Source organism: Ambystoma mexicanum, chromosome 4p, assembly GCF_040938575.1.
Source record: "Ambystoma mexicanum isolate Mex_15411 chromosome 4p, UKY_AmexF1_1, whole genome shotgun sequence".
Lineage (NCBI taxonomy): Eukaryota > Metazoa > Chordata > Amphibia > Caudata > Ambystomatidae > Ambystoma > Ambystoma mexicanum.
Window position 1 is genome coordinate 1,118,704,805 of NC_090927.1, and position 26,940 is coordinate 1,118,731,744.

At 45.7% G+C, this 26,940-nt stretch overlaps 1 protein-coding gene across 1 annotated transcript in view; it reads right to left on the minus strand.

Annotated features, from left to right (window-relative positions):
- OPRM1 (opioid receptor mu 1) overlaps positions 1-23,070 on the minus strand; it is a 438,039-nt gene extending 414,969 nt beyond the window's left edge. Inside the window, exon 1 of the mRNA XM_069606708.1 lies at positions 22,164-23,070. Within this exon, the coding sequence (XP_069462809.1) occupies positions 22,164-22,495 (332 nt within the window). The 5' untranslated portion in view covers positions 22,496-23,070. The remainder of the gene's footprint in view (positions 1-22,163) is intronic.
- Positions 23,071-26,940: the final 3,870 nt, after the last annotated feature.

Below are 26,940 nucleotides of genomic sequence, written 5' to 3' on the forward strand. Positions count from 1 at the left end.
AATCCTTCAAGAACTAGCCAAAATAACCCCTAGTGCTATCTTTAGTGAACCCAATCATGAAAGCATTGAGGAGACACAGTGTAAATCTAAAATTACAACTAAAATCTCAATTGAGGGAGAACAATCTCCTCAAAAATCCCAAGCTAACTTTAAATTTAAAGAACATACCACTACAGATATTTGTAATATCATGCAAGCCATGCATCCTACAAGTTGTCCTGGTGAACTCCTACAATCTAAAACCATATTAGAACACAAAGATATGTTTGCCCCTTTCCTTTGTCGCTTTGTTCGTACCAATCACGGTCGGATTTGCCCCTCGGCCTTTTGGCCCGTGGCCGGGCCGAAATCGTCCCTGGGGAGTAGGGGCTGGTTTCTGGCCATGCCTGGGCCGGTTTGGAAGAAAAAATAATTGATTTTTTTTCTTCACATTTTTGTTTTTTTATAAAGCCTTTCATCCTTCTTAGGTCGATAAATGAGTACCAACACAGGTTGAGTGATATGTATGCATATTTGTTCTATAAAAAAGAGCTTAAGTGTAAGTGCTATACAATAACATATTATCATTTGGCCTTGGACGTCTGCTTGGATTCCCAGTAATTTAGTGTACTTAGGAACAATGCTATTTGACGCCACTTCCTGTTTTGTCAAGGGGTGAAAGGTTGTGTTTCATCGCTTCCTGGGATGTCACTTTGGGGTGGGGTCAAATGACATCACTTCTGGTGATATCATCAGAGGTCAAGGTCCGTGAGGCGAGGGGTGGGCCACTTTTTTTTGGGTGACCGGGCCTATTTCTTGTCCCAGTCCGACCCTGGTACCAATCACATTCCCTCATCTATAAAACATGCAGTAGTCACCCCTTTGGTAAAAAAGGTTGGCTTGGACCCTAATGATGCCGCAAACCTTAGACCAATTACAAATACTCTTTTTTTCCTAAAGCTTGTAGATAAAGTAGCTATGCTACAATTGCAGGCACACATGGCAGTAAGAAACATCTTTCATAAAATACAATCAGGGTGTTGTAGTTTTCATGGCACTGAGAGTGCCTTGCTGGACTTACAAACGCACATGCTGTCTGGCCTGGAATCTGGCAAGTCAAAGCTGGTGATGTTACTCAACCTATCGGCGGCCTTTGACTTTCTAGATCACAGGATTCTGCTAGATCGCATGTCTACCGTTGGAGGTCTGTCAGAGGAGGCAATACACTTGCTCAAGTCATTTCTTGAAGGGAGTAGTTCCCGAGTACATTAGGGAGAGAGTGAATCTGATGCTGAGATCACTATCTGTGGAGTCCCTCAGAGGTCTTGCCTTTCCCCCCTGATTCTTAATATTTACATCATCCCATTATGCTGGGATCTTGAAAATGCAGATCTCTTTTTCTGCAATTATGCAGACGACTTTCAGTTGGCACTGGAGTCGGCGAAGACCACAGCAAGGACTAAAAACATCTAGATCAGGTCTATGAAATGGTGAAAAGCTGGATGACAACAAATTGGCTCAGCCTTAATGCCACCAAGACGGAGCTAATGTTATATGGCCCCAAACAAGCTAGAGAGAAGCTGGGCTTCCAGTATAACAGATTTCTGGTCGATGGATGTCAGCTACCAGTGGTACCCAAGGTCAAGACCTTAGGCACCTATCTGGAAGCCAGTTTAGATAACAAGGCACATGTTGACGCCATAGTGAAAAGCACCAACTATTATCTGGAAGTGCTTCCTCAAGTGGCCCCGTTGGACTCAGAGGAGAACCGTAAGAAATTAGTCTGTGCCGTAATACTGCCTAGAGTGGACTACTGTAACGCCCTTTTGGGAGGAGCTAAGAAAGTAGACCTACAAAGACTCCAAAAGATTCAAAACGCTGCAGTACGTATTGTCTTCCAGATGAAGCGCCTAGAGCCCACATCTGCTGCTAGGAACAGTCTCCACTGGCTACCAATCTCAGCCAGAGTACAATTTAAGCTCTTGACAACTTGCCATAAATATATATTAAGAATAGGCTGAAGCTATACATGCCTAGTAGATCATTTCGCTCAGCTAAGACCTGCTCTTTACAGGTAGATAGAGTGAAAAGAGCTTATAGCAATGGCCGCGCTTTTCATGTACGGGCCGCACAGGCCTGGAATGTCCTCCTGGCATCTCTACGCAACATATCTGATCTTTTGATCTTCCGGAAACAGCTGAAGACCCTTCTGTTTTCATAAAGCTCTGATCCAGCTAGCTGGCTTCTTGATAGAGCTCCACCTTTTCTCTTCATGGCGCCTGGATGCCTTTGGGCTTTGGCGCCTTATAAATAAAATAACATAACATAACACCTTGACATTGCATGTCCAGCATTCATGATTTGCAATAAAATTCTCATTATCTCTGCACCATATTATGACAAGCACATGTTTGCACTTTCCCAGAACCCAGGACACCTGCCTGCTCATGCTTCTCCCCTTTCGTCATCTGAGTTAACAGACTGCTTTACCTCCAGGGGTGTTGTTAGGTCTGGAAAAGATCTGGGGCTACGCTAATGTCGGGACTGTCGGGACTCAGGGCTAGCCCACCTTTTGGCTGTAGCCCCTGAGCTTCAATCCAGTGTTAGAACCAAAAGACCAGCGGCTATAGCCCCCACAACCACGACTTCCAGCGACACCTCCGTTTACCTCTAAGCCCTCCATGCTCCGCTCTTCCTTTCACCATTCCTCTTGCCCGCCTCCTCTTCCTTATCTACCTCTCCCTTGTGTTCATCACTTTTCTTTTTCTCCCTCCTTACTGGATACAACTTCCTTCCCTTCTGAACCACACCCTGCCGCTTCTCCTCATGACCCCATCCCTTCCTCTCTGATCCCTCCTTCCAGCTCCACCTCATTCCTTAGTTGACCTGCCTTTTCTATATTTTGTTTCCCTCAGGCCAAGCTCTCTTTCCCTTTAAACATGCAATTCTTATCCTTATTTTAAAAAGAGCATCCTTTCACCCCTCGGTGCCAGCCAAGTTCCACCCTTTTTCCACCCTGCTGACTCTTAAAGTGACTTTACCACGTGGTCTACTCCCAAATATCTCTATCTGAACTTTCATTCTCTTCTTACTCGACTCCAATCTGGTTTCTGCTCATCTCATTCAACAGACACAATGCTTATCCTGGTTACCAATGATCTACTCTCGGCTTGCCCTTGTAAACGTTCCTCCATTCTAATACTCTTAGATATATCTGCTGCATTCGATACTGTTGGTCACCACACTTTACTCTCCTCCCTTGCTTCACTTGGTCTACCTCTGTTCTCCAGTGGATTTGTTCTTATCTCTCTAATCGCACACACTCTTTTTTTTGGGCTGATGAAACTTAAGCAGATTGTCCTCATCAATATGGGTTCCCCCACGGTTCTGTCCTTGGTCCTCTCCATTTTTATCTTCATTTCATCTGTCTTTCTACATGAATATCTTCTTTCAATCTCTATGCCTACTTGTTTGCAGACGACTCACAGATTTTCTTCTCTTTTATCTCTTTTTCTGTTTCCCTTCACTCTCACGCCTCAACTTGTCTATCTGTCTGTAAACCTTGGATACATTCACATTTCCTGCAACTCAACCACATTTAAGTTCTCTTTTCCCCGTTTGCACCCCCTCTATGTTGTCCTCCCTTGCCTGGCTCCTATTCTACATGTAATCTTGGTGTGACCTTCAATTCCACTCTATATTTCTCTACTCACATATCCACCACCTCCCATAATTGTCATTTTCATCTCTATAAAATATGACATGGGGGTTTCGTCTTTTCTTTGCATGTCACTAAACTTCTGATATCATCCCAGATTTTGTCCTCGTCTCAGCTATTGTTCTGGTCTCTAGATTGGTCTCCCTACTTCACATTTCACTCCTCTCCTTTCTGTTTTTAATTCTGCTATTCGTCTATGATTCCCCTTCTCCTACCATTCCTGGATTACTTCATCTGTTTTATTTGTTTTCTTCTTGCCTATCGACTTTCGACTCCTTTCTCAGTTTCAATGTATTGTGTATACATGTATTAAAGGCCTTGCATCCCCTATCTTTCCTCGCTGGTCTTCCATGTCTCTCCTCCGCGTACTGTCTGATACAATTCATGCATCTTCGATCTGTTCCTAACCTGTCCTTTGCTGCTTCACATTTTCTCTCTTTTGCATTGCCTGTCCCTAACCATTGCTAGCAAGTAGACACCATATAATACTTGAAAGGCTCTGCACTTCACCCCAGAAGGCTGCTGTCATGAACATTCCCTTCCAGGAGATACACATCTTTGAGGACCAATTTGAGGATAAAGTCCACAGATTCTTCAAAGAACATTACCATGTGCAAGAACTCAGACAGGCCAGGGCAACTTCAAGAGTCATCATGGAAGAAGATAAAACCCTTTTTCCAGGAAATGTGTTAAAAAGATGCCAGAGGCAGCAATACCCCAAACACCAAATCCAAGTATTTCGGCGATAAAGCCTCAGAGGCTAAGACATGTATTGCCTTACTCTTGAAGTCTCCCACCGAGGATTTGGTAAGGGAACACCTATCATGTGTCTCTCACATTGTAAGAACACCGGTGAGGGGCGTTTTTCAAGAAGGAAACAAGCTGGAGTTTTCCAACCCACCTCTTGTAACAAAGAAGACAGTCAAAGCACAGTCACTGGTGACGAAGGAGGCATTTGCGGAGGGCATGCAGGTCCTAGTGACGAAGAATCTAATCATCCCAGAACCAGCAGAAAGGAATCTCCATGCTGTTCCTTGATAAGTAGTGATTGAGGGATATGGGGCTGGCAAGAGATAGATCATTAACACCTTAATTGATTCATCTATATGGTACATTTTAACATTAAAACAATGCAGAGGCTCAGACCCTTACTTGTCAAAGAAGACTTTCTGGCATTGGACCTAACACATGCATATTGACACGTTCCAGTCCATCCAAGACCCATGACACCAGACATGTGTTGCCCCTCAAAGCTTCACAAAAGTCCTTGTTACTACACAAAGAAACCATTTAGTATAGCCACACATGGACAATTGTTTTCTGTCACCTATAGAGGCTGTACTGCCATCATCCAAATCATTGATTCCTCATCCAGCAGCGCGAAGAAAATCAGACACTTTGATGTGACCCGATTTTCATAGGGCTGAGATCCTGCACGGAATCAGACATTGTGTTTTTACCAGTGGACCCGGAAGCTCTGCCTAGAGCAGAACTGTCTATCTTGGATCTAGCAGTCGCCACAGCCGCATTCTTCAATGCACAAGGCAGCATTGCAGCATTTCTCGTTCTTGTTCCTTGCACACATTGATACCTTTGACCATTGTGGTTGCCCCTGCAGATGACATTTTATTTATTTTATTTTTAATCAGTTATAAAACTTTTACAAAATACAATTTGTCTAAAACATAAGGAATATAAATCGCAGTCAATTACATCATATAAATTCATCTATAACATTATCCCAAATATTAAAAGTTAAAAATTGGACATTCACTTTATTGGCCTAACTCTAAAATGATACATTTTACAGTCTTGTGTAGGACAGAAGAAATAAATGCATGATACTAAAACATTTAAAACAATAAATAATATTAAGAGTTAATCCATAGTCTAGACAATTTAAACAGATTTAAACTCATTGTCACAATGGGAATTTTAACAATTCTACCTTATTCATTAAAAAAATGGGTCATTAGGCTGACTAATTATTAACATTTTTCGGGAGCTTTTTACATATTATTCCCCATAGCCTGAATAGAGCAAAGTGCATAGTCACATTATCCGTATTCAAACAAAGGCCCAAAATGCATCTGTTTGAATAGCCACATAACAATGCACAAGATTACCAAATGTGGTCATAATCTCTGGGCCCAGCCCCACACATTCTGTAAACAAATGGTGTGTCCTTTCCAAATGCACACTACTCTTACAGATCCTACCTGTGCGCGCCATCGAGAGTACTTTATATCTAGCTCCAAGGTTATCCCATACAGGCAGTTGGTTGGTTCTTAATTTCAGATGAAAACTCCTAGCCGCAATGCTAGGATCTAATACCAGATATCTCTGGGCTTTGAGATATCGATGGGTAACCTTGTCCACATCTTTATGGGAACTTAAACTAATAAAATACTCACTATTCCTAGACCAATCCCATTTCCGTATTTTACTTTTCAACATGCGTTTCATCACTCTGACGCTAGTTCCCTGAATAAATTCCTGCGCCCAGCCAATATTTTCAAACCACTTTATCATAAGGTTCTTGAAATCTTTACCTTTATGGCTAACATAGCCATCAATCCTAGAAGCTGACATTTTGGATTCATATTCATTTTCAAATAGAGCATCCCCTGATTTATTCTAACCCGGCTTTTTAAGGACACCAAGCCCAGCTCCAGCCTTATATATTCTATTGATACAGACTGTGCCAGACCCAGAATCCTTCTCCAGAAATAGCTCTCAATGACATCTAGCCACCTAAGATCAGCCATCGCCATTGCATCCAAACCATATAAAGCCATTATACAAAGACATTGATTATACAATGTCAACACCCCTGCACATGAAATGGAAACTAAGCTCTCGGGATTTCAAAGCTAAGGCCCCAATCTTAGAAAGGTAACAGGAGACCTACCGTCTTGGCTAGTACACAATACTCTCCGCTCAACTCTGAGTAATCACAATAAATATTAGTTTGGAACCACACTGAAGAAATCAGCAATATAGTAAAATGGTGCAAGGAAGACCAGTCTCACTCCTCAAATTGGAAGGAGGTAGCAGCAGTATGCAAAGCACGACAGGGTTTTTACTTCCTCCTCAGAGAACCAGCTGTTCTCACCAGAATATAGAATGTATTGAACCTAGCATATATTAGCCACGTGGGTATTGACAGGGCTCCCCACCTGGTAGAACTGGTTTGGCATATGGGAACATGTAGAGAGTCTCATGAATCCAGCATTTCGCACAGAAAGAGAGGGTGACAAATGGGAAGACCACCTCAGTTGGGTTTTTCTTTTCAAAGTCACTCTCTCTCCAAAAACGAATGTGCCTGGACATATGCAAGAGTTGTAGGGCCCCTTAACTGTGTGTATTTGCTTCAAAGGTGGCGGCTCAGGTGTTGAGGTTCTGCACCCATGGAGAACCAATGCCCTCTCATTTCCCTGGCTGACCCATCTTCTTTGGTATTTCCCCGATCCTCTCCATTTCCAAGGGTCTGGCTAATTGCAAAGGTGAAGGAAGACAGTAATTGTCGGTTTCTGGTAGTCCCATAAAAGCCAAGAAGGTCTTCCATCACTCTGATTGTACATCTTTCAGCTGCTTCAATTTTTCAGCAGTCGCCTCTCCCATTGATGTGCCTATGGGTCCATGGGAAGTGATAATACAGAGTTTAATGCAATTGGGCGGTGTGGAAATTAAGAGGTTACATCTGTTAAGACAAGGTTGGTCCAGTTGACTGGCTGTATTAGTACAGCAAGACAGAACAACCTCTACACCTGCAGCCTATGCAACATACTGGGGTTCCTTCAAGAAGTGGCGCACAAGACTAAAGACACTTTCCTTACATTGTGCAATCCCTCTTACTAGAGTTTGTGCAATCCCTCCTACTAGAGTTTCTACAAGACGGGTTCTCATTAGGCGTATCCCTGTCGACGATTAGAAGCCAATTGGTGGCTTTTAGAGCATTCAGAAACCTGTGAGGTTGAGCGGCAGATACCTTCTGAGTTGGTCTCCCAACTATTGAGACGCGTTGCCATGACATTCCCTTTAACAGATCCCCATCGCCCCTTGTATGTGCATGTGGTATTAACATAGTCCCGAGATATAAACTAAATAAATCAGGAGGGAGCAGCTTCTCTGTCATGGTGGCCCAACTGTGGAATACTCTCCCACCTTCTTTCAAGACGACCCAGCTTCCTAACAACTTCAGAAGAAACGCCATTTCCTGGCTAATTAGTAAGAACTAACGGTAATTTAAGAGCCTACCCTACATCTCCTCAGTGTAACTGTTTGCCTGCCACGTGCCCACCTCTGTAACTAACTGTACTCCTGTCCAATGTTTTGTTAGAATTGTAAATGTAATTTGTAAAAGCAAATTTACCATGCTGTCTATATCTGTAACAATCTTGCATGTACTTTAACGTGCCCAGATACCTCAGGGTTAGTTGTGCTATAGAATAAATAAAACAAACAAACAAACAAACAAACATCTCGAGCTCCTTCTCCCTTTGAGCCTTTAGAGTTTGAAGGGCAGAAGAGTCTCTATTTGAAGACTCTATTGTTAGTAGCAATCGCTTTGGCATTCAGAACTGAGGGACCTGTGTTGCAGTGTGCCTCTTCTAGTGAATTAACCACAGGTTTTAATTTGAGGCCCGATCCCACCTTCAAACATAAGATATTTTTGACCTTTTTGAGGTTTGGAAAAATAATTCTATCATCCTTTCATGCTTCCAAATGGGTGGAGTGGACGATTGTCAGAAGGGCAGTTATTTATATGCGAGGACGACATGTTTCCAGAAATCAGGGATCGTTTTCTATAACCTTTGATCGAGAAGTTCAGGGAAGAAAGGCTTGTCATGTGTCTCTTAGCAGTTGGACTTGGAGGGAGTATCCCTCACCTGTGTTTCTTGTCAGGTTTCCCTTCTGCACTGAGTCCAGAGAAGATCCAACTCCCAGGTAGATGTCATCGCAACAGAGGTGTATTGCCTGAGATTCTCTGGGCAGCCCTTAGGGCAGTCACGCAGACCCTTGGTTCTCCTGCTCGCTGCATCCGACGAGTGAGAGACAAAGCAATTTCCAATTGGGATTGGTGGAGCAAGTGGGTAAGTGAAGTAGGCATCTAACGAATGACATATGTATTTCCTTATTAAATGTGTGTTGCAGTTACCTGCTGGTAGTGTCGGAAGGTTATTCTGGGAAAGCCTACTGACTGGAAATTCCTCCAAAAATTATGCCTGGGGCAAAGACCTGGGGCTCAGGGGTGCTGCCTCCGTTATATCTGCTAAGAGTTATTACCCCTAGTCCTGCTCTTCTTTGTTACATGCCTCACAACCTACCCCCCTACCATTTAACAGGGCAGTTTCATATATCTGATAGCTTGTTTAGGGCCACGAAGGATGGTACGTGAGGTTCCATCTTGAAACTGGCTAGGAGGGAGGAGACTCCACAACGGGAACACCAGAAAGATATGAAAACACATTATTTCGGTTGTGCTTTTCACCAGCAGGATTCCCCTCATCTAGCTAGGACTGTGATGGAGAAAAGCAGGACTAGGAGTGATGTAAATTATATGATGTAATTGTGGCAGTAGTCAAACCTAGATGAGACAACTGGCCCACAGCCGCAAACCAAATATTGTCGAAGCTAATGATGGTACCTCAAGAGAGTTGAAACCTTCAACTTCACTTGAAATCCTTCTAATGGGCCAACGTATGACACACGATGCATATTATACAGAGAAATTCAATAAGTCTATTCCAATTTTTCATGCATGTTAACTATTGCCCTTACACTGCATGTTGGGGAACGTGAACACTTGCAGGTTTTGCTGACCCATTTTAGTATGAGTGATGGACCTAGAGTTTATTGTGCATACTTTAAAGCCCATCACCTCTAGGGAACCTCTCAAACAATTATGGAATCAGAAGGAAGGAAATTGTGAGAATACTGAAGAAAAAAACATGTTCTTCTTTCAAATTGAAACTACGTTATGATACTTGTGATATATAGGTCGGGGGTTGCATGTCCTGAACAATTGCTGCCTTCTCCAGAACTTTGGGCAGCATGCAAACATGATATGCTGATTAAAACACGGGGATTTGATGTCTCTGGGTTCACAGACCCCTGTGTTTTAATCACGAGATCATTATGATGTACAATTGAAATTTCTGAATTGTGTACTTGTATTTATTTTGTATTCAGCTATGTTTTTCATAGAAATCACTCATTCCATACCTCGAAGAGAGCAAGGTTTATAACATGTTTTAAAATAATAAGCAAGAAATGACAACACAACTTTGGACTCTCAAAAAACACCATACGTCAACAATAAATATACAACAAATACAACTCTATCAAAACAGAAAGACATGACAAGTGGGATAAATATTTACACATCGGTGTCCTGATGCAAACCTTTGTAGTACACTGGGTTGAAACACGTCCAGCACCCACGCACGTCTGGATTCTTCACTGAGAGCTATGAATTGTTGATTATGAATCACTATGTTCATTAAAATATCGTGGAAACACTATTTGATCTCCAACAACATCATTTGTCAAAAAATGTGCTACAGGTTATGTTGATGTCAATTTCTATGTATAACTATATCACTTCTCTTCATTCACTACTTCATCTAATACATTTATGAAGGAACTTGAGTTTGCATTTTTATTTATTAAAAGCTAAGATATCATTTTGAATTGAAATGACATACAGGCTATAAATTATAAAAGGCAGAGGCTGTCCCTAAGTAGGAGGCCTTCACAGGTTTCATTGATAAAATGGCCGAGGGAGAGCAGGTGATGAAGAGTTAAAATAAAGGGACATAGATTGGGGACAGGGAAAAGGGGAGAACACATAAACAATATGACATCCAGGGCCTGAGGCCTGTGTATACCTAGTAACAATTTATAATTGTACAATCCTGCTAGACATTAGCAGAAGCAATGGATTTGGGGGACAGTTGAGAATTGATGGCATGGGGGTTCGGGTTCCCCCAAACTTATTAGTCAGTGGACATTGAACCTGGTCTTGAGCTGCCCTAGTCAGGGTCCTGTTATGATCACTGTGCACTGGGGTGTTGGGGCACATTTATTTGGAGTGTAGCAAGTAGAGAGAACAAATGTGGGAGGAGGAGCGGGAGTGCTGGAAATAGAAATGCTGTTGAAGAAAAATGAGTGCAGAGTCTGAGAGAGAGTGCAGGTAGACTCAGTAAGTAAGGTGATGGAGGGCAAGAGTGTGAATGGATTTGAAAACAAGGAGCAGAAACTCAAGACAAGGAGCAAGATCTCAAGAAGGGAGCAATTTTGTGCAGAGCGCCATCCAGCGCGGCTGTGGTATGTTAGAGAGGAGAAGGATCTGGGTTGCTGTGAAAGGGTATGTGTGGCAAGTTTGAAAACTTTGTTACTCAAGTGGATAAGTGGAGGGGAAGACCTAGGATTATGCATAGTCCAGTTGGTGAGCACCATGCAGAGATCAGAGTTTTTGTTGGTTGGTGCGTGAGGTGAGGGCAGATGTTTCTTACGTTGAGGAGTTTGAGCCTGGAAGAACTACAAGATGCTATAAAGCAGGACCACAAAGCTGTGAGCCAGGAAGAAGGCCTCGAAGATCTAAGGTGCTTGGAGAAGGGAGAGCAGCTTTAGTTATGGAGGCTCGAAGAAAGATGGCTTTCTTGTTGAAAGAGTTAAGCACAGGAAAGAATAGAGCACTCAAGTAATGGAGGGCAGCGATGCAGTTGTTTATGGATTCAAAGATAACAAGGGGAGGTGAAGAATATCTGGGCATCATCATAGATGATTGTTGAAGCCAAAGGAAGAAATTAGTTTACCCAGAGAAGAGGTGCCTATGGATAATGAGCAATTATTGGGGTGAGCAGTGGGTTTATTTTTAGCATGGGTGTGACTGTGGCAGTTACAGATTGGGGTGCACGTGGATGAAGGCTCATAGTTTGATAGGGGAGATAGAAGTAAAATTAGACTGTGAAGAACATGCAGGATAGACTGGAGGTTGAAAGAGGGAGTGGTGGGAATGTTGATAGGGTGTCACAGATTTTCGAGGAGTAGGAAGCGAAGTCTTCAGCAATGAGAGAAGGATGTAGAGCGCTTCTGGGGGAGCAATGCATCGAGGGTCATGGAAAGTTTGTGAGTCTATGAGCTGAGAGAGGATGTAAGCTGTGAAGTAAGAGGATTTGGTAGAGTCAAGAAAGGTAGAGAGGGTAAAATGAGAATATGTGTTGGTCGTAAGGTGAGTGGGGATGGGATCTTTGCATCAGTGGCATAATAGTTGGCATTGCCTGCAGTGACGTAATGTTGGAACATCTCAAAATAAAGATTATTTCAGAGGCGAATTACTTTGTTTTGGAGAATCGATCGAAGAGATCAGTGTTGAGAACATGTGGGAAGTCTTTAAATGCTGTATGCGTGGTGTCTGTTTAGGGCTGTCGTGTGGTAAACGGAAAAAGGAGGAGTGTAAGAGGCGTGATCTAGATCTACGTATTAGTGGGATCTCGAGGGATCTGATGCTTGATCCGACCAATTCTGTTTCTTTGGCAACATTGAAGAATCTTAAAAAAGAAATGGAGGACTTTTTGACGATGAGGGCTGAACGAGGCTTGTTCTATTCTAAATGTACATATTTTGAGAAGGGGGAGCATTGTGACAGATGGTTGGCATACAGGTTGAAGAAAAGGATTTAGAAATCTGCAATTACGTCTATTATTGACAAGGAAGGTAGAATTACATTTGACCCAAATAAAATTAACTTGACATTTCGTGACTTCTATGAGAATCTGTATAGCAATGAGACGGGTATTACCGGTGAGGGTGAGAACTTCTTTGGTAATTTGCCGATGCCGAAGGTTTTAGATAACGATCGTGATCTACTTGGTGTTGAGATTACGGTGGATGAGATCAAAGGGGCGATTTCTGCGCTGAATACAGGCAAATCCCCGGGTCCTGATGGCCTCCCATGTGAGTTTTATAGGATTCTTCCGAACTCAGCCTTGGAACTCTTGAGAGACGTGTTTGTTTCTAGCAAACAGACTGGGACGCTGCCTAAAAGTACTAATCATGCGTCTATTTCGGTATTTTTGAAAAAGGGTAAAGATTGTAATCTCCCGGCCAGTTACCGTCCGATCAGCCTAATCAATACAGATAATAACATTCTTGCCAAGGTCCTTGCTATGCGCCTGGTGCAATTCTTGCCTACTTTGATTGGCGAGGAACAATCTGGTTTCATGAAAAATAGGCGCACCTCTAGTAACATCAGGAGGTTATTACTTACTATGGAAATGGCGGATAGGACGGACCGTGATGCTGCTGTCCTTTCGCTTGATGCGGAAAAAGCGTTCGACAGGGTTAGTTGGGATTACTTGCATTCTGTACTGAGGAGGATGAATCTGGGTGAGGAGTTCATCTCTTGGGTTGCTCTTCTATATTCCAGACCGACTGCTGCCGTTAAGACTAATGGAGTAATTTCAGAACCCTTTTGTTTGGAACGCGGCACGCGTCAAGGTTGTCCTTTCTCCCCTCTGTTGTTCATTCTGGCAATTGAGCCTCTTGCTGTTTGCATCAAACATGAACCAGATTTGCACAGAGTGGGTTGCTGGGGTATGGTACAAAAGGCTTGGCTTTATGCGGACGACCTTCCATTGGTTTTGGAGAATTTGCAGGTGTCCTTGCCTAGTTTGATGAGGCTGTTGTCGGATTTTCATGATTGCTCTGGCTACAAGATTAACCGTTTGAAGTCTGAAGTGCTGCCTCTAACGAATGGATGTGATAAAACCCTGGTTACGGGACAGGGGTTTACGTGGTGCGGGGAACGCTTGCGTTATTTGGGGGTATGGCTAACGTATCCTCTTTCCAGGATGGTAGATGAGAATATGTCTGTGGTTATTCGTGAATGTAAATCGCATCTAGAAAGGTGGTCTTTGCTTAATCTCTCTTTATGGGGTAAAGTCAATGCCCTGAAAATGAATACAACACCCAAAATCAACTTTGTGTCAACTTGTGAAAATTAAGAGCTGCTACTGGAAGGAATTGGACCGCCTAGTTCAAGAATTGTTGTGGGACAAAAAGCCACCAAGACTTAGTCTTTGGAAGTTGCAGCTTCCTGTCCATTTAGGTGGTCTAGGGGTACCGAATTTTCGGGCCTATCATTTGGCCTTTTCTGCTCATTCTTTTGTTCCATTTTTGACAGGTGAATTGGACAGCTGGGCGGTGGCAGAGTCGAGCGCCTATGGGCCGCTGGGCCCGACAGCCTTGTTGACCACTAATACCAAGATTCCGGGTGGCAATTTGTTGGCAACATCGTTTTTGCATGATTCATGGATTGCAGTTTGGTTATTGCTTGATCGGGATGCATTCAAAAGCAGGAGTGCCTCAATCTGGTTGAATCCTAGGATTAGGGACAATTTGAGGACAGTTTTTTGTTTTGGCCTGAATGGTTTGTGATGAATATTAAACAGGTTTCTGATTTGGGGAATGATGATCGGTGGTTGACCGCAGCAGAGCTGAGAGAGAGATGGAATTTTGATGGTTTATCGGACTCTGCATGTAGACGGCTAAAGAGGGCGGTTGGTGAGGTTGACTGGTCTGACTCTTTGGATGTGTGCGCTTTTCTGACAGACTCTAGTGGGAAGAGTGGCGGTCTGGCCAGTCGGCTTTACAAGCTAATGGTGTCACATTTTCGGAGTAATGACAATTTGCGGAGAGTGTGGAGTGAGAAAATAGGATCAGAGATTGATTTAGATGATTGGCAGAATATGTGTAATAATGTGTCTTTGTGCTCTCTGAATCTCAGTGAACGGTCTCGACAGATCAAGATCCTGAATCGAGTTTACTGGTGCCCGGAAACATTGCATAAAAGGGGCATGTCTGACAATTCTGACTGTTGGGTGTGCGTTCAGGCAGTCGGGTCATTAGAACACATGTTGTGGAATTGTGTTGGGGTTGGGTGGTGAGGAGCGGTCAGTCCAGTGGATGATGGCTGGGCTTGAAAGGTGCCCTTAATTAATTTAATGTGGTCGCATACGTGTGTCTCGGACCAACCCACCCAATCCGAACTGGGGTATCTACTTCAAATCACCTGCCTTGATAAAGACCTATGCGGTCGAAACATGTGTTGGCTGACCACAATTGGGGCTATAAGTCCACATGAAACAATTGATAAACTAATAAAAATTGCACTTAAAACTGATCTTAAAAAAGTGTGGCGAATTCACTTTTTGAAATATCAAACGAATTGTGAGGTATCCAGGATAAACCCCTGATCATCAAATAAAGGAGGTGTGGGCTTCACCTCAAACCCATGCTGTGACCTGGCAGAAAATTAAAAAGGACACCACATCAATCATCGGAGCTTAGCAAGGACGGTTCCATACCTAGGGCCTCATTACGAATACTCATATATACCCTAACCCACAATCCCCTATATTTTTGTCTTGTTTCTTCAGAAGGAAATTTGGCAGAAACTCTATTGAAAAAAGTACTGTCAATGAATGAACGTCGTACCGTGGGTCACAAGTGGAGCTACTTATTTATTCAAAGCACGTAAAAAAGCAGGTGAAGAGTGTAACAGCTCAGCTCCAGGGGTCTTTTTGGTTCGCTTCTGAGAAGGAAAACTTGCCTAAACACATTAGCTCAGTTGCAGCAAAATTGGGGGTCAGGGAACCTGTCAGGGAAGTACTGCATTGTTTAGCCTCTTGTCTGACCATGTTAGAGGTCCCCGGAAATATCTGTGGATGTGCGCTGAGGGCCGATGAGCAAGAGGTCATCCTGTATGCTTGTGTAGGTAGCGCTTAGAAGAAGCCAGATCATGAGGCTCATGTGGTGGCTGATCGGGTATCCGCAGAAATGATCGAATACAAAAATACCGAATGAGAAATGACCACATTGTTGGGGTCGAATTTGTTAGTGATATTTGTTCATTTTTATTGAAAACAGATGGGTGGTGCGGTAAGGGGATAGGTTACGGTAGGGTGTGTTGGGGGAGCAGGGGGTCTCCCCCTGCATTATTTTAAAAAAATGTGATCAAAATAAATTTGGTAATTTCTCAGTAGGTCAGTGGCAAGGGAGCGTGTGAGTTGGGCAGTGCGCAGGTACACTAAACAGAGAGTGGGTGAGGGGGCTTCATGGTGAAAGGAGCGTAGAGTGGATAGAGGAAAAGGAATGGGTGAAGGAGGCAGAAAGAGTGAATGAAGCGGGCAAATAGCGGGTGAAAGGTTCAGAGCTTGAATGGGGTGAATACAAAGTATGTGTGAGGGGCGCACAGTGTGTGAACATGAGTTGCAGAGTTGGTGAGGCATGGGCCGATTGGTGAGGATGGAGGGGTCAGGTGGGGCAGTGTGCTAGATAGTGGTGTGCAGAGTGGATGATGACGTCTGAATCTTCAATTGGCAGAGAACCTACAAAGATCCTCCTAAGTAGTTTTGTGCCCAGCTCCATCCCCCAACCCCCACACTTTTTGGAATGTTTACCCTGAAATGTTTGGGTTCGTTGTGACAGTGAGGTATATTCACGTGCACCCAGTCCATCATCACCTGTCGGAAGACCACACGGGAACTAGGCTCTGGACTGGTGAGCTGCACTCACATGTTTGAGCGTCCACCGCCGTCGTTTATTCTGCATGCATAGATTTTTTTTAAAAAATCAAGCCCAAAGTGTACAGGTCCATATGATGGCAATACAGGTTAAATGATGCAAGTACATGGACATTTAATGCTAAAACCTACTATGTGGGGAGTGTGTGTGGGTCTGATACAGAAATCCAAGTATATGAGTCCCGTGCCATAATATGACAATACCTCCCATATGACCGAAAAATCAAATAGCATGAATGCATTACCTGGCATATGCTGTGGGTACCTGGCAGACGATGGCAAGTAAGAGTGGTCTGCTAATAAGACTAAATATACTCATGCCCTATCTTCCATCCTGCTTGCCGTTTGACCCTGTCACGTGTGTGTGTGCACGTATGTGCGTGCGTGCGTGCGTGTGTAATACATTTGCACTTGAAAGTCTAAAGTGATCCCTTCAAGTCCTGTATTTAAATATTTACATCTGATGCAAGCCAGACCCTTTTCTAACTACATCTTGGCTGTTATCTTCAAGGCATATAATGTGGCTGAGTTTTTCAGGGCATACATCCTGTCTGTAGTTGTCAAGGCATACATCCTGACTGTTGTCAGGGCACACATCCTGGCTGTGGTTGTCAAGGTATACATCCTAGCTGTGGTTGCCAAGGCATACATCGTGGCTGTTGTCAGGGCACACATCCTGGCTGTGGTTGTCAAGGTATACATCCTAGCTGTGGTTGCCAAGGCATACATCGTGGCTGTTGTCAGGGCACACATCCTGGCTGTGGTTGGCAAGTCATACATTCTGGGTGTGGCTTTCAGGGCATACATCCTGGCAGTTATTGTCAAGGTATACATCCTGGCTGTGATTGTCAATGCATACATCCTGGCTGTGTTTGCCAAAGCATACATCCTGGCTGTTTTCTGGGCACACATCCTGGCTGTGGTTGTCAAGGCATACATCCTGTCTATGGTTGCCAAGGCATACATCCTGGGCGTGGCTGTCAGGGCATACATCCTGGCAGTTATTGTCAAGGTATACATCCTGGCTGTGATTGTCAAGGCATACATCCTGTCTATGGTTGCCAAGGCATACATTCTGGGTGTGGCTGTCAGGGCATACATCCTGGCTGTGTTTGCCAAGGCATACATCCTGGCTGTTTTCAGGGCACACATCCTGGCTGTGGTTGTCAAGGCATACATCCTGTCTATGGTTGCCAAGGCATACATTCTGGGCGTGGCTGTCAGGGCATACATCCTGGCAGTTATTGTCAAGGCATACATCCTGGCTGTGATTGCCAATGCATACATTCTGGGTGTGGCTGTCAGGGCATACATCCTGGCTGTGATTGTCAAGGCATACATCCTGGCTGTTGTCAGGGCACACATCCTGGCTGTGGTTGTCAAGGCATACATCCTGGCTGTGGTTACCAAGGCATACATTCTGGGTGTGGGTGACAGGGCATACATCCTGGCAGTTATTGTCAAGGCATACATCTTGGCTGTTGTCAGGGCATACATTCTGGCTGTGGTTGTCAAGACATACGTTCTGGCTGTGGTTGTCAGGCCAAACATCCTGACTGCTATTGTCAAGGCATGTGTGGAAGCGAGGGAGTGCTTTCACTCTTTTCTCGAGTTCGTGGAACTTTGTTCCAGCTACTGGTGTTGCAGGACGGACTTGATTTGGAATAGCACTGCTTCCTTTATAAGCACCCGACATCCAGCAGAGTGGTGCAGAGTGTGGAGAGTGTGATAGCAGTTTCAGCAGTTTGAGGCAAGTAGGCTGTATTTTACCTTACTGGGCTCGCCCCGCCAATTTGGTAAGTCCTAGCATTTAATACTAAAGGTGTATGATATAAGGGGGTATACGACACATATACTTATTTGCCTGGCTATGCTTGGAATGGTAGCGAGATCTTATACCCTACGCAGTAACCCTAGAGACATTACATTGCCGGTAGCAGGATTGGCGACTGTTATTGAAAGTATGGCCCCTCCCCCAGAGACATTGGACACACAAAATAGAATATCACCTCAACAAATGGTGGAAGAGTGCTCCATTGACAAACAAAGAGAGGAGACGCAATGAATTTTACAGAAACGATGCTCCCAGTAAATGTATCACCATGGTCTGGTGAGGTGGAGTTACTGGAGCAACTAGAATTGGGGGATCCGGTCCCGGCCAGTGGGAAAGCCATTTGTTGAACTTCAAAAGGGGGTGAGGGGCTGCCACTGATCCCTTGAAAAGAAATAGAGAGAACAAACTTGGTTTTAATGTATTTGAACTGGAACATTCACCATGTCCCCCTTTATTGTCTGGACATGAAATGGACAATACAGTATCAGTTGAGCGGTGAAAGGAGGGGGTTTTGGGGTCACGTCCACATAACCCATATGCCGTACCTGAAATGTCAAACATCATAACAGAGGCTACTGTTAACATTTGCACAATAACGGTAAGAGGTGTTGAGTTGGAGCTCCCTGTTACTGATACTGGCACAGGTAACACGGGCAATGGATGGGAAGAAGACAAGAACAAAAATAACAACACAAAAATGAAATAGAGAAAGAAAAAAGAGCAGGTTATACAGGATAAAAGGACGCGTGAGCTAACTTAGTTCTATAACCATAAACGCAGCAGATGTGTCAATGCATGGATACTGGCTGTCACTGGCAAGGCGTGCATTATTGATGTGGTTGTCATGGCATTCATCCTGGCTGTGGTTGGCAAGGCATGCAAGCTAGCTGCTGTTGTCAGGACATACATCCTGGCTGCTGTTTTTAAGGCATACATCGTGACTGTCGTTGTCAAGGCATCTTGGCATCCTATGAAATGCATATTTTGTGCATCAATGATGAAGTAATTGACGCAGGCGCATTCAAACACCTGTTCATGCTAATGCCAGCACAATTTAACATGTACCAATGGTCATGGTTTCGGTTCACACGGATCATCCATTCTAATATTGCACCGTGTCACATTACGAACATACGTATGGACCAATCCAATGCCAATATGGTACAGCCCAGGGAAATATCAAATGTGTTGCTCATGGAAACAACGCCCACGCTGAGTGCGTCTGTCAGGTAGCTCAGTAGGTGAATCACTGGCTGCTGAGAGCTCAGCATATGTCAAATATCCGCCACACCAAAACAGCCCTTCATCTTTTGGAGGTGGGCAAAGTAAGCATCATTTAATCGGACCCCAACGAGGCATGACATTTTACAGTGAAACGACGGGGAAATGAACTGGCAGGTGCTAGGAAAGCCAGTTGCTATCACTACTGCTGTTCATTATTGTGTGCAGGCTGTGCCACTGTGTGCCACTGTGCCGCATCATAACAGGGTCGGTCTGGTCTATAGGGCACTAGGCCCATGAGCGAACCAAAAACACAAAATGCTGGTGCTGGCCTGTTTTTTTTTTGGTCTTAGTGGGACTCTTTTCTGGCCAATTTGGGGCAGTTTGATGAGTTACTTCACTATGCGGCTAATAGTTTTGACCAGTGTTGCTGAATAAATATTCTTTAAAATGCACAGTTTGCATCACATTTTCTCAAACAACTCCCCCTTTGGTACTACTGAAACAGTCTGCCCCAAAAGCATATGCATTCGTGGGCCACTTTTTCATTGGTCCGGAGACAATTTTATGGCCCAGTCCCACCCTGCGTCATACCTGGCAGAAAAGATGCGTGGTGGCCCTTTTCAGGTTGTCAGCCTCCCTTTCTTAGAGCGAAAGCACCCATCGGGTGCATACATAATGGCGACACAGATAAGGTTAATAGCAGTCGATTATCACGAGATGGCCAGCCAGCAGGCAGCTGAAACACTAAATGCCCACTGTAAACCTATAAATCCTTCTTTATCAGCAAGTGGTTGATGCAGAGGAACATGTGTTAAACGGCAAGGAGGTGATAACACTTCTGTATACACCAAGGGAAGTGACAACTGGAATAGCTTAAGCAAATACTGTTTGGAAGACAGGCGCTGCAAACTGAGCACATTTAACGCCCCCAGAAAGACATATATAAAGACATATATGGTCGTGTTATAAGACTGTTGACTGGCACCGTGGGGCAGCCCCTCCAGCCCACTCCTCCCGAGGCCCCTTTCATTTAAAAAGGTTGAAAGGCCCTGACACCGTGCCGACAGCATCGCTGTTTCGAGACAATCTTTGAGGATGTCTCGAGTGAATGGTTGAGAATGCACAGTCCGTGTAGATTGCGTGCGAACGGTTGCTATTATCTCGCCTCGGTCGAGCCCCCCAGGTCCCTCCCATGCGTTTAAGGGGTTTCCCCCTTCCAACTACACTTACTGAAGCATGACTTGGAGCTGCACTCTGTGCAACCCTTACAAAAACGAGCAAACCAGCGCATGGCATGGGTGCGTAGACTGTTGCAAAGAACAGCCCTCCCCAATAGCTTTCCTCTTTGGAACAAGCAACACTGGAAGAGGTGCGCAGGAAGCCTGCCAAGAGGTCGGCGTTCAGAAAGAAAACGAACCATAGTGATGAGTGGGTCCACCACGGCGATGCAACATTATGCAGCTGAGACGTCAAAACGTGCAGGCGCCCACGCATCCAGCCAGGGGGGGGGGGGCACAACACCTCTCCATGACCAAGTGATAGAGCGGAAAGGGCAGCGCCCAAGCCTTGAAATGAAGGCACCTGGTGGGGGTGGCGAGCAAATGATCAGAGCGGCTACCTCTGTCGCCTTCAGACAAAGGTCGGAGGCAGTGTTGGAGACACAACAATTAGCACACTAACCGCACAGCGCACTCTCGGAGATGTGGGGAAAATCGAAAGGGCAACTTTTCTCCTGCTGTTGCCGGTGCCTTCCGCTAGATGGTGGCCTTTGCACAAGAAATGCCCGCGACCCCCTCTGACAGCAAGAAAATGACATTGATTTTACCGACCCCCTACTTAATTAAAGAAACTGACACCCAGGCTCGGGCAAATTGATGTATTAGCCCCTGTATGGCAACACATGTAGAAGCAGCGCCAGTGGCGTGAGAACGATGCCACTGCTACATCGACTCTCAGCGCAGCGCCTTGGGTGCGCGAGAAAGTTTTGCAAACAGCAGCAACTCACTCGGGATTATTCAGGATGTGTTTTATAGTTGTTCACCCTAAGCACCGGTGCTTCACTGCACACGACGTTCGTTGCTGGAACTGTACTTCTCCTGCACGGTAGTGCTATACGTGTGTGTGTGTGGGGTGGGGGGGGGGGTGTGGGTGCGCGCCTGCCCCAGGAAAAAAGAAACCAAAACACAAACATGGACAATAACAACATGTCAAAACAGCACAAACGCCTCTGTCAGACTCGAGTGAAACGTTCTGGAAGGTTCGCATTCCCCAAATGTGAACTCAAGAATCTACCTAGCGGGCGATACTTCTAGAAATGCAAACTGCGTAAAAGTGTTTTGAGAAACTAATTTCGGCCCAGCCTAGTGAGGCGACGTACTAAATGCACCCCCCTGCGCGCGCCCAACTGCCACATTCACACTAGGCGCACGTGGGTCTGCAGATGTTGTCTGATTCACAGGCGCAGCAGCGCCCCCTTGTGACGAGATTCCTGCTGCCCCAATAAAGCCTCAGCTAGGGTGAAGATGAACCGTCACCTCCTATATTTCGGAGGAGTGCTAGCACCCAACTCGCAGAACCCCCAGCCCGTCTACATGCTGTAGGCGCTGAGGGGCGCAGGCCTTGGTTTGCAGTGCCCTCTGCCTTTGGTCCTGGGTGCCCCCCCCCCCCCCGCTTTTCTTCTCATCATCTCCTTTCCCTCCATTCATTGGGTCCTGCCTTATAGAAAGCGCGTTATTGCCAGTGCTACTTCACCTGCCGGACACCCCTCCCCTTCACATTCAGGTGAGTTTAGGGCTGGCGGGGCCCCTCTCCTTACCTGACGATGACATACATGACCAACACGTTGCCGAAGAGCCCCAACACGCACACCATGGAGTAGAGGGCGGTGATGATGATGGCGATGATGATGGCCGTGGGGTCCTGGCCGCCAAGTGGAGGCTCGCCGCTGCGGTTGCACAGGTGGTGCAGGGCGGCCGACAGGTTGCCGTCCAGGGGGGAGGACAGGTTGCCGAGGCCGGGCATGGGGCAGCCCCAGGAGGGCGCAGGACCCCAGCCTCCCCCTTGCTGGCTGCCATTCGGGGTGGGAGCGCTGGGCGGCAGAGGCTCCATGCTGACTGCCAGGGACCGGTTTCCGAGGAGCAGGGACATCTTCCTGCGTGTCCCTCCAATCTTCCACTCTTTCTCCCCCTCCTCCCGATCCGAGCGTCCTCCTCCTCCTTCTCTGCCCTCCTCCTCCTCCTCCTCTCAGTCACAGGAAAGAGTTCCAGTCCGTTGCAGGGAAATAGGCGCCAGAGCAAAGGCGAGCGAGGACAGGACCTTTAGGTGCGCACTGGACCTTGCAGAAGCCTTCTCTCCCTGATCACCCGGATCACCGGGGGAGTCCAGGCAGCGCCTGCAGAGGCACGTGCCACCCCCGTGGAAAGGGTGTCAGCGCTCCACCCCCCCCCCGAAAGGTGCATGCACATCACGGCACAGTCTTGTACCAGGCTACGGTTCCATTTTCCTTCTGGGGTTCTTGGGACGATGGCGAGCTTACTCCCTCCCTTACTGCACGACTTCCATTCTCTGGCTCATGCGACCCACCCCTGGCCGCCAGATCGATCGCCCTAATGCTGCCTAGAGACCCCCTTCCCCCGACCACGGCCTTTTGCAATTAAGTACGACTTCCCCCAACCGCGGTGACAGCTCAACGCACGGAGGTAATGAGTTTCAACAGCAGCCTCTCCCCGCTCTCCAAACGCCACACATCCTTCATGAACAGTGACACAACATTTCGGTATCCGAGACAATGTGCACGTAATTCCCACCACTAATTGCACAAGGCGGCTTCCATATTGATGTAAACACCTGCAATGCCTGGTGTGAAACGGTATATAAAGCCCACTCGTGAAACAGATGTGGAGAATGCAGGGGGCACAGGTCCACGTGCGCAATGGGGTCAGTTACAAAATCACGGGCTGTGCCTGTCAGTGTGAGAATGTTTATGTGTGAATTTATAATATATCTCCCCCTCCACCCCCGCAACTCAATGTCTACCTCTTTGAATCATTCACCCACCCACAGTTCCTTCACATCAATCTATCCGTTTACATCCATCCAATCACCCACCCATCATCCATTAATCCAATCACCCATCAATGCATGCATCCATCCATCCAATCATCCATCCATCCACCACATTTCCAATCTATCCATCCAATCACCTACACATTCATCAATCACCCACCAATTCATTAATCCCTCCACCCATCCAATCACCCATCCATCCATCCATCCATCCATCCATCCATCCATCCATCCATCCATCTATCCATCCATCCATCCATCCAAATCCATCATTCCATCTATACGACCTCCCAGCAATGCACCCATCCATCCAATCACATACACATCCATCCATTCATCCATACATCCATCCATCCACCCTTCCATCCATCCATCCAATCACCCACCCACCCAATCACCCACCCATTCATCCAATCACCCATCCACCCATCCATCCATTTATCCAACCATCGATCCATCCACCCACCTAATCTCCCATCCATCCATCTGTCCAATTACCCATCCATCCATCCAATCACCCATGCATCCATCAATCAATCCAACCACCCACCCATCCATCAATCTATCTATACAATCACCCACCAATCAATCCATCCATCCATCCATCCATCCATCCATCCATCCATCCATCCATCCATCCATCCATCCATCCATCCATCCATCCATCCATCCATCCATCCATCCAATCGCCCACCCATCCATCAATCCAACCACCCACCTATCCAACAATCCATCAAGACCTTCCTTTTGGCTTCCTCTCTTCCACTCCCTTGCTGACATCCCTGACCTCGCCGCGCACTGGTCATCTTGCTTCCCACTGAACTCAGGCCTACGGTCCTGCATGTCAAGCTTCCCTTGCCCTGCCTCTGTGCTTCCCCAGCCTTTATCTGTAACCATACAGTCCCTTCTCTCTCGCCACTTATGAGCCACCTTCTGGCTGCACTTATTGAGCTACATGCACTTCCCCCGCCCGAACTTCCCCGCTCCCTCTCCCTTGCACGATCTGAATGACACAAGGCCTATTAATATCGTTGTTTTGTCCTCCTTCTGTTTCCCCCTCCTTGTCTTCTTGTGCCTAGAAACCCTTGTGTACAGGCACGTTATAAATGAAATATATCATATGTCATATTATCTATCCAATCAGCCATCCATCCATCCATCCATTTGACCCTTACTGTCAAGCTCTCGTGAGTGTCTATCTTTCTATATATGTGTGTACTTATCGCAATTCAACCGTAATAATGCAATAGCAACACTATACCTCGATATCTGATTGTTTTACAGTCCTAAGCAGCGCTGCAGAGACAAGTAACCTGGGGGGCAAGGAAGCCACAGGAGGATGGGGAGAACACATCCTGCAGACACATGGTCATCCCCATATCCCTCCCCTCTCACTCAGCTACAAAGAGACAGGCAGGAAGAGGGCCAGAGCAGGGGGATAAAGCAAATGACCATTTGGCAAACCCACACAAGAGAGAGCAGGAAGACAGGAAGTAATAGTAGGTGACCGCAATGGTTACCATGAGGTACTATCTGCTGTCGCGCCAGCCAGCCAGGTGCGCAGAAAGCTGCCCCCACACACACCCATGCAGTGCCTAGGGCTAATCTAACAGGATATAAGGAACTGCCTGGCAGCGAGAAACACCACCCTTGGTGCTCTGCACGGAGCACCACAAGTCACCTGCGTACGCAGAAGACTTGTTCTTTTCCCAAGAACCCAGCCACCCAAGAAAAGAAAGAGAAAAGGGAAGACGAAAAGAAGAACAGGGCAATGAACAGGGCCCACGTCGTCGTGGGAAGAGGAAGGCGGCACGGGCCAGGGAACACAAGCCTGAACCTCGTGCCCAAGCGTGTACATTATGTATGATAAGATTATTATTATGACTATTATGTTGTGTAATGTTACTTAATGTAAAATACAAAAAAAAACACAACCTTTTTATTGCCAACACTTACACAATGTTTCAGTGATCATTGGGAAAAACACAAATTGGCTAACAGTCGCCAACATCTCGGCTTCACTGCTTATGCAAGTTGAGGCTGGTCCTCAATAGTGAGGCGGACTTACTAGTAGTTCATTTTACAGCTGTGATTCAAGGCAGAAGGCCTGCCTCCACCTAGCACTGTGCCTTCCAGGAGTAGCTTTTACATTGGGGATGGAGAGGGCCAGTTAGTTCATTTTACAGCTGTGATTCAAGGCAGAAGGCCTGCCTCCACCTAGCACTGTGCCTTCCAGGAGTAGCTTTTACATTGGGGATGGAGAGGGCCAGTTAGTTCATTTTACAGCTGTGATTCAAGGCAGAAGGCCTGCCTCCACCTAGCACTGTGCCTTCCAGGAGTAGCTTTTACATTGGGGATGGAGAGGGCCAGTTCCTATTTATCGTTTATCGAGCACTGCCCTAATGCAAAAGCACATTGGAGGAGCACGCTTTTTAACTAAAGTAACTATTGTCCTAGTACTAATACTTCTATAAGGCGGCCCTGAAGTGGTGTTTTGGTTACTGAAATGTGACATGAAACCCTGCTAAAAAAAATGGAGTAAATGCATTTAGCACCAGTGGTGCTATTAAGGAAATGTGTGAGCTTGTGCAATTTTTAATAATTCTGACCTAGGTGTTCCATGAAGTGACTTAGCGTGAGTCTTTCTACTTGTATAGTAGGGAATGGAGCAAACAGGTATTCGCACTTGGTCATAACTCAGTGACAGACGTGTGGGCATTTTTTTTTTCTGATACAGAATGGACCGCGAAGGGTTTGATTCCAATTTGGCTGAAACAATACCAGAGAAGGCTGGCAGCCAGGCACCACAAGACCACAAGTCACCAGCCACAAACCAACCTTTTTTTTTTTTGCACGCATGTGTAAACACATCCGTACCTCATCAACGTGCAAGATCATTGCTGCAAATGCTCAAAGCAGGAAGCTGCACAAAAGGAAACGCACACTAACTGGCCCTGCTCATCCACCAACCCACGAATGGCTCTCTGTTTACATGGTGCCACGGTAACTCTTTTTTTGTTGTTGCGCATTTTGTGCTGAAGACAAATTATGGCTCACACGTCGTGGTGCAACTGTTGCACACTTTCCGTAAGACCGGCCGACAGTTCAAGGAGACTGTCCACCAGATTTGACTTTTTTTTAATACAAAACAAAGACATGTTTCTGCTCTGAATATTAGTCAACATCAGTTTGGATCACGTCTTTTAGCAGTAAACATACGGAAAATGACTTGTACCGTATGCATTCCAATTAGTGTGTAAAACGGTCCATCCCTGTTTGCATTTTATCTGCGTGCCTGTTTTGTAACCCGCTCCCCCAACTGCTTTCTGCCATCTTGAAAGGGAAAAAGACTCCGAATAATTTTCCCTCCATGTCAAAGCACGGTATTTTTAGATTTTTGAGGAGTGTTTGTTTAAACATTCTGAGTAAAAAAACACCGCCCGCTTGGTCAGCGTGCATCCTCTCTTCGCATGCTGGGGTTCGGGGAGCGAGCAATAATTATTCTGTCAGACCAGAATCCCGTTTAG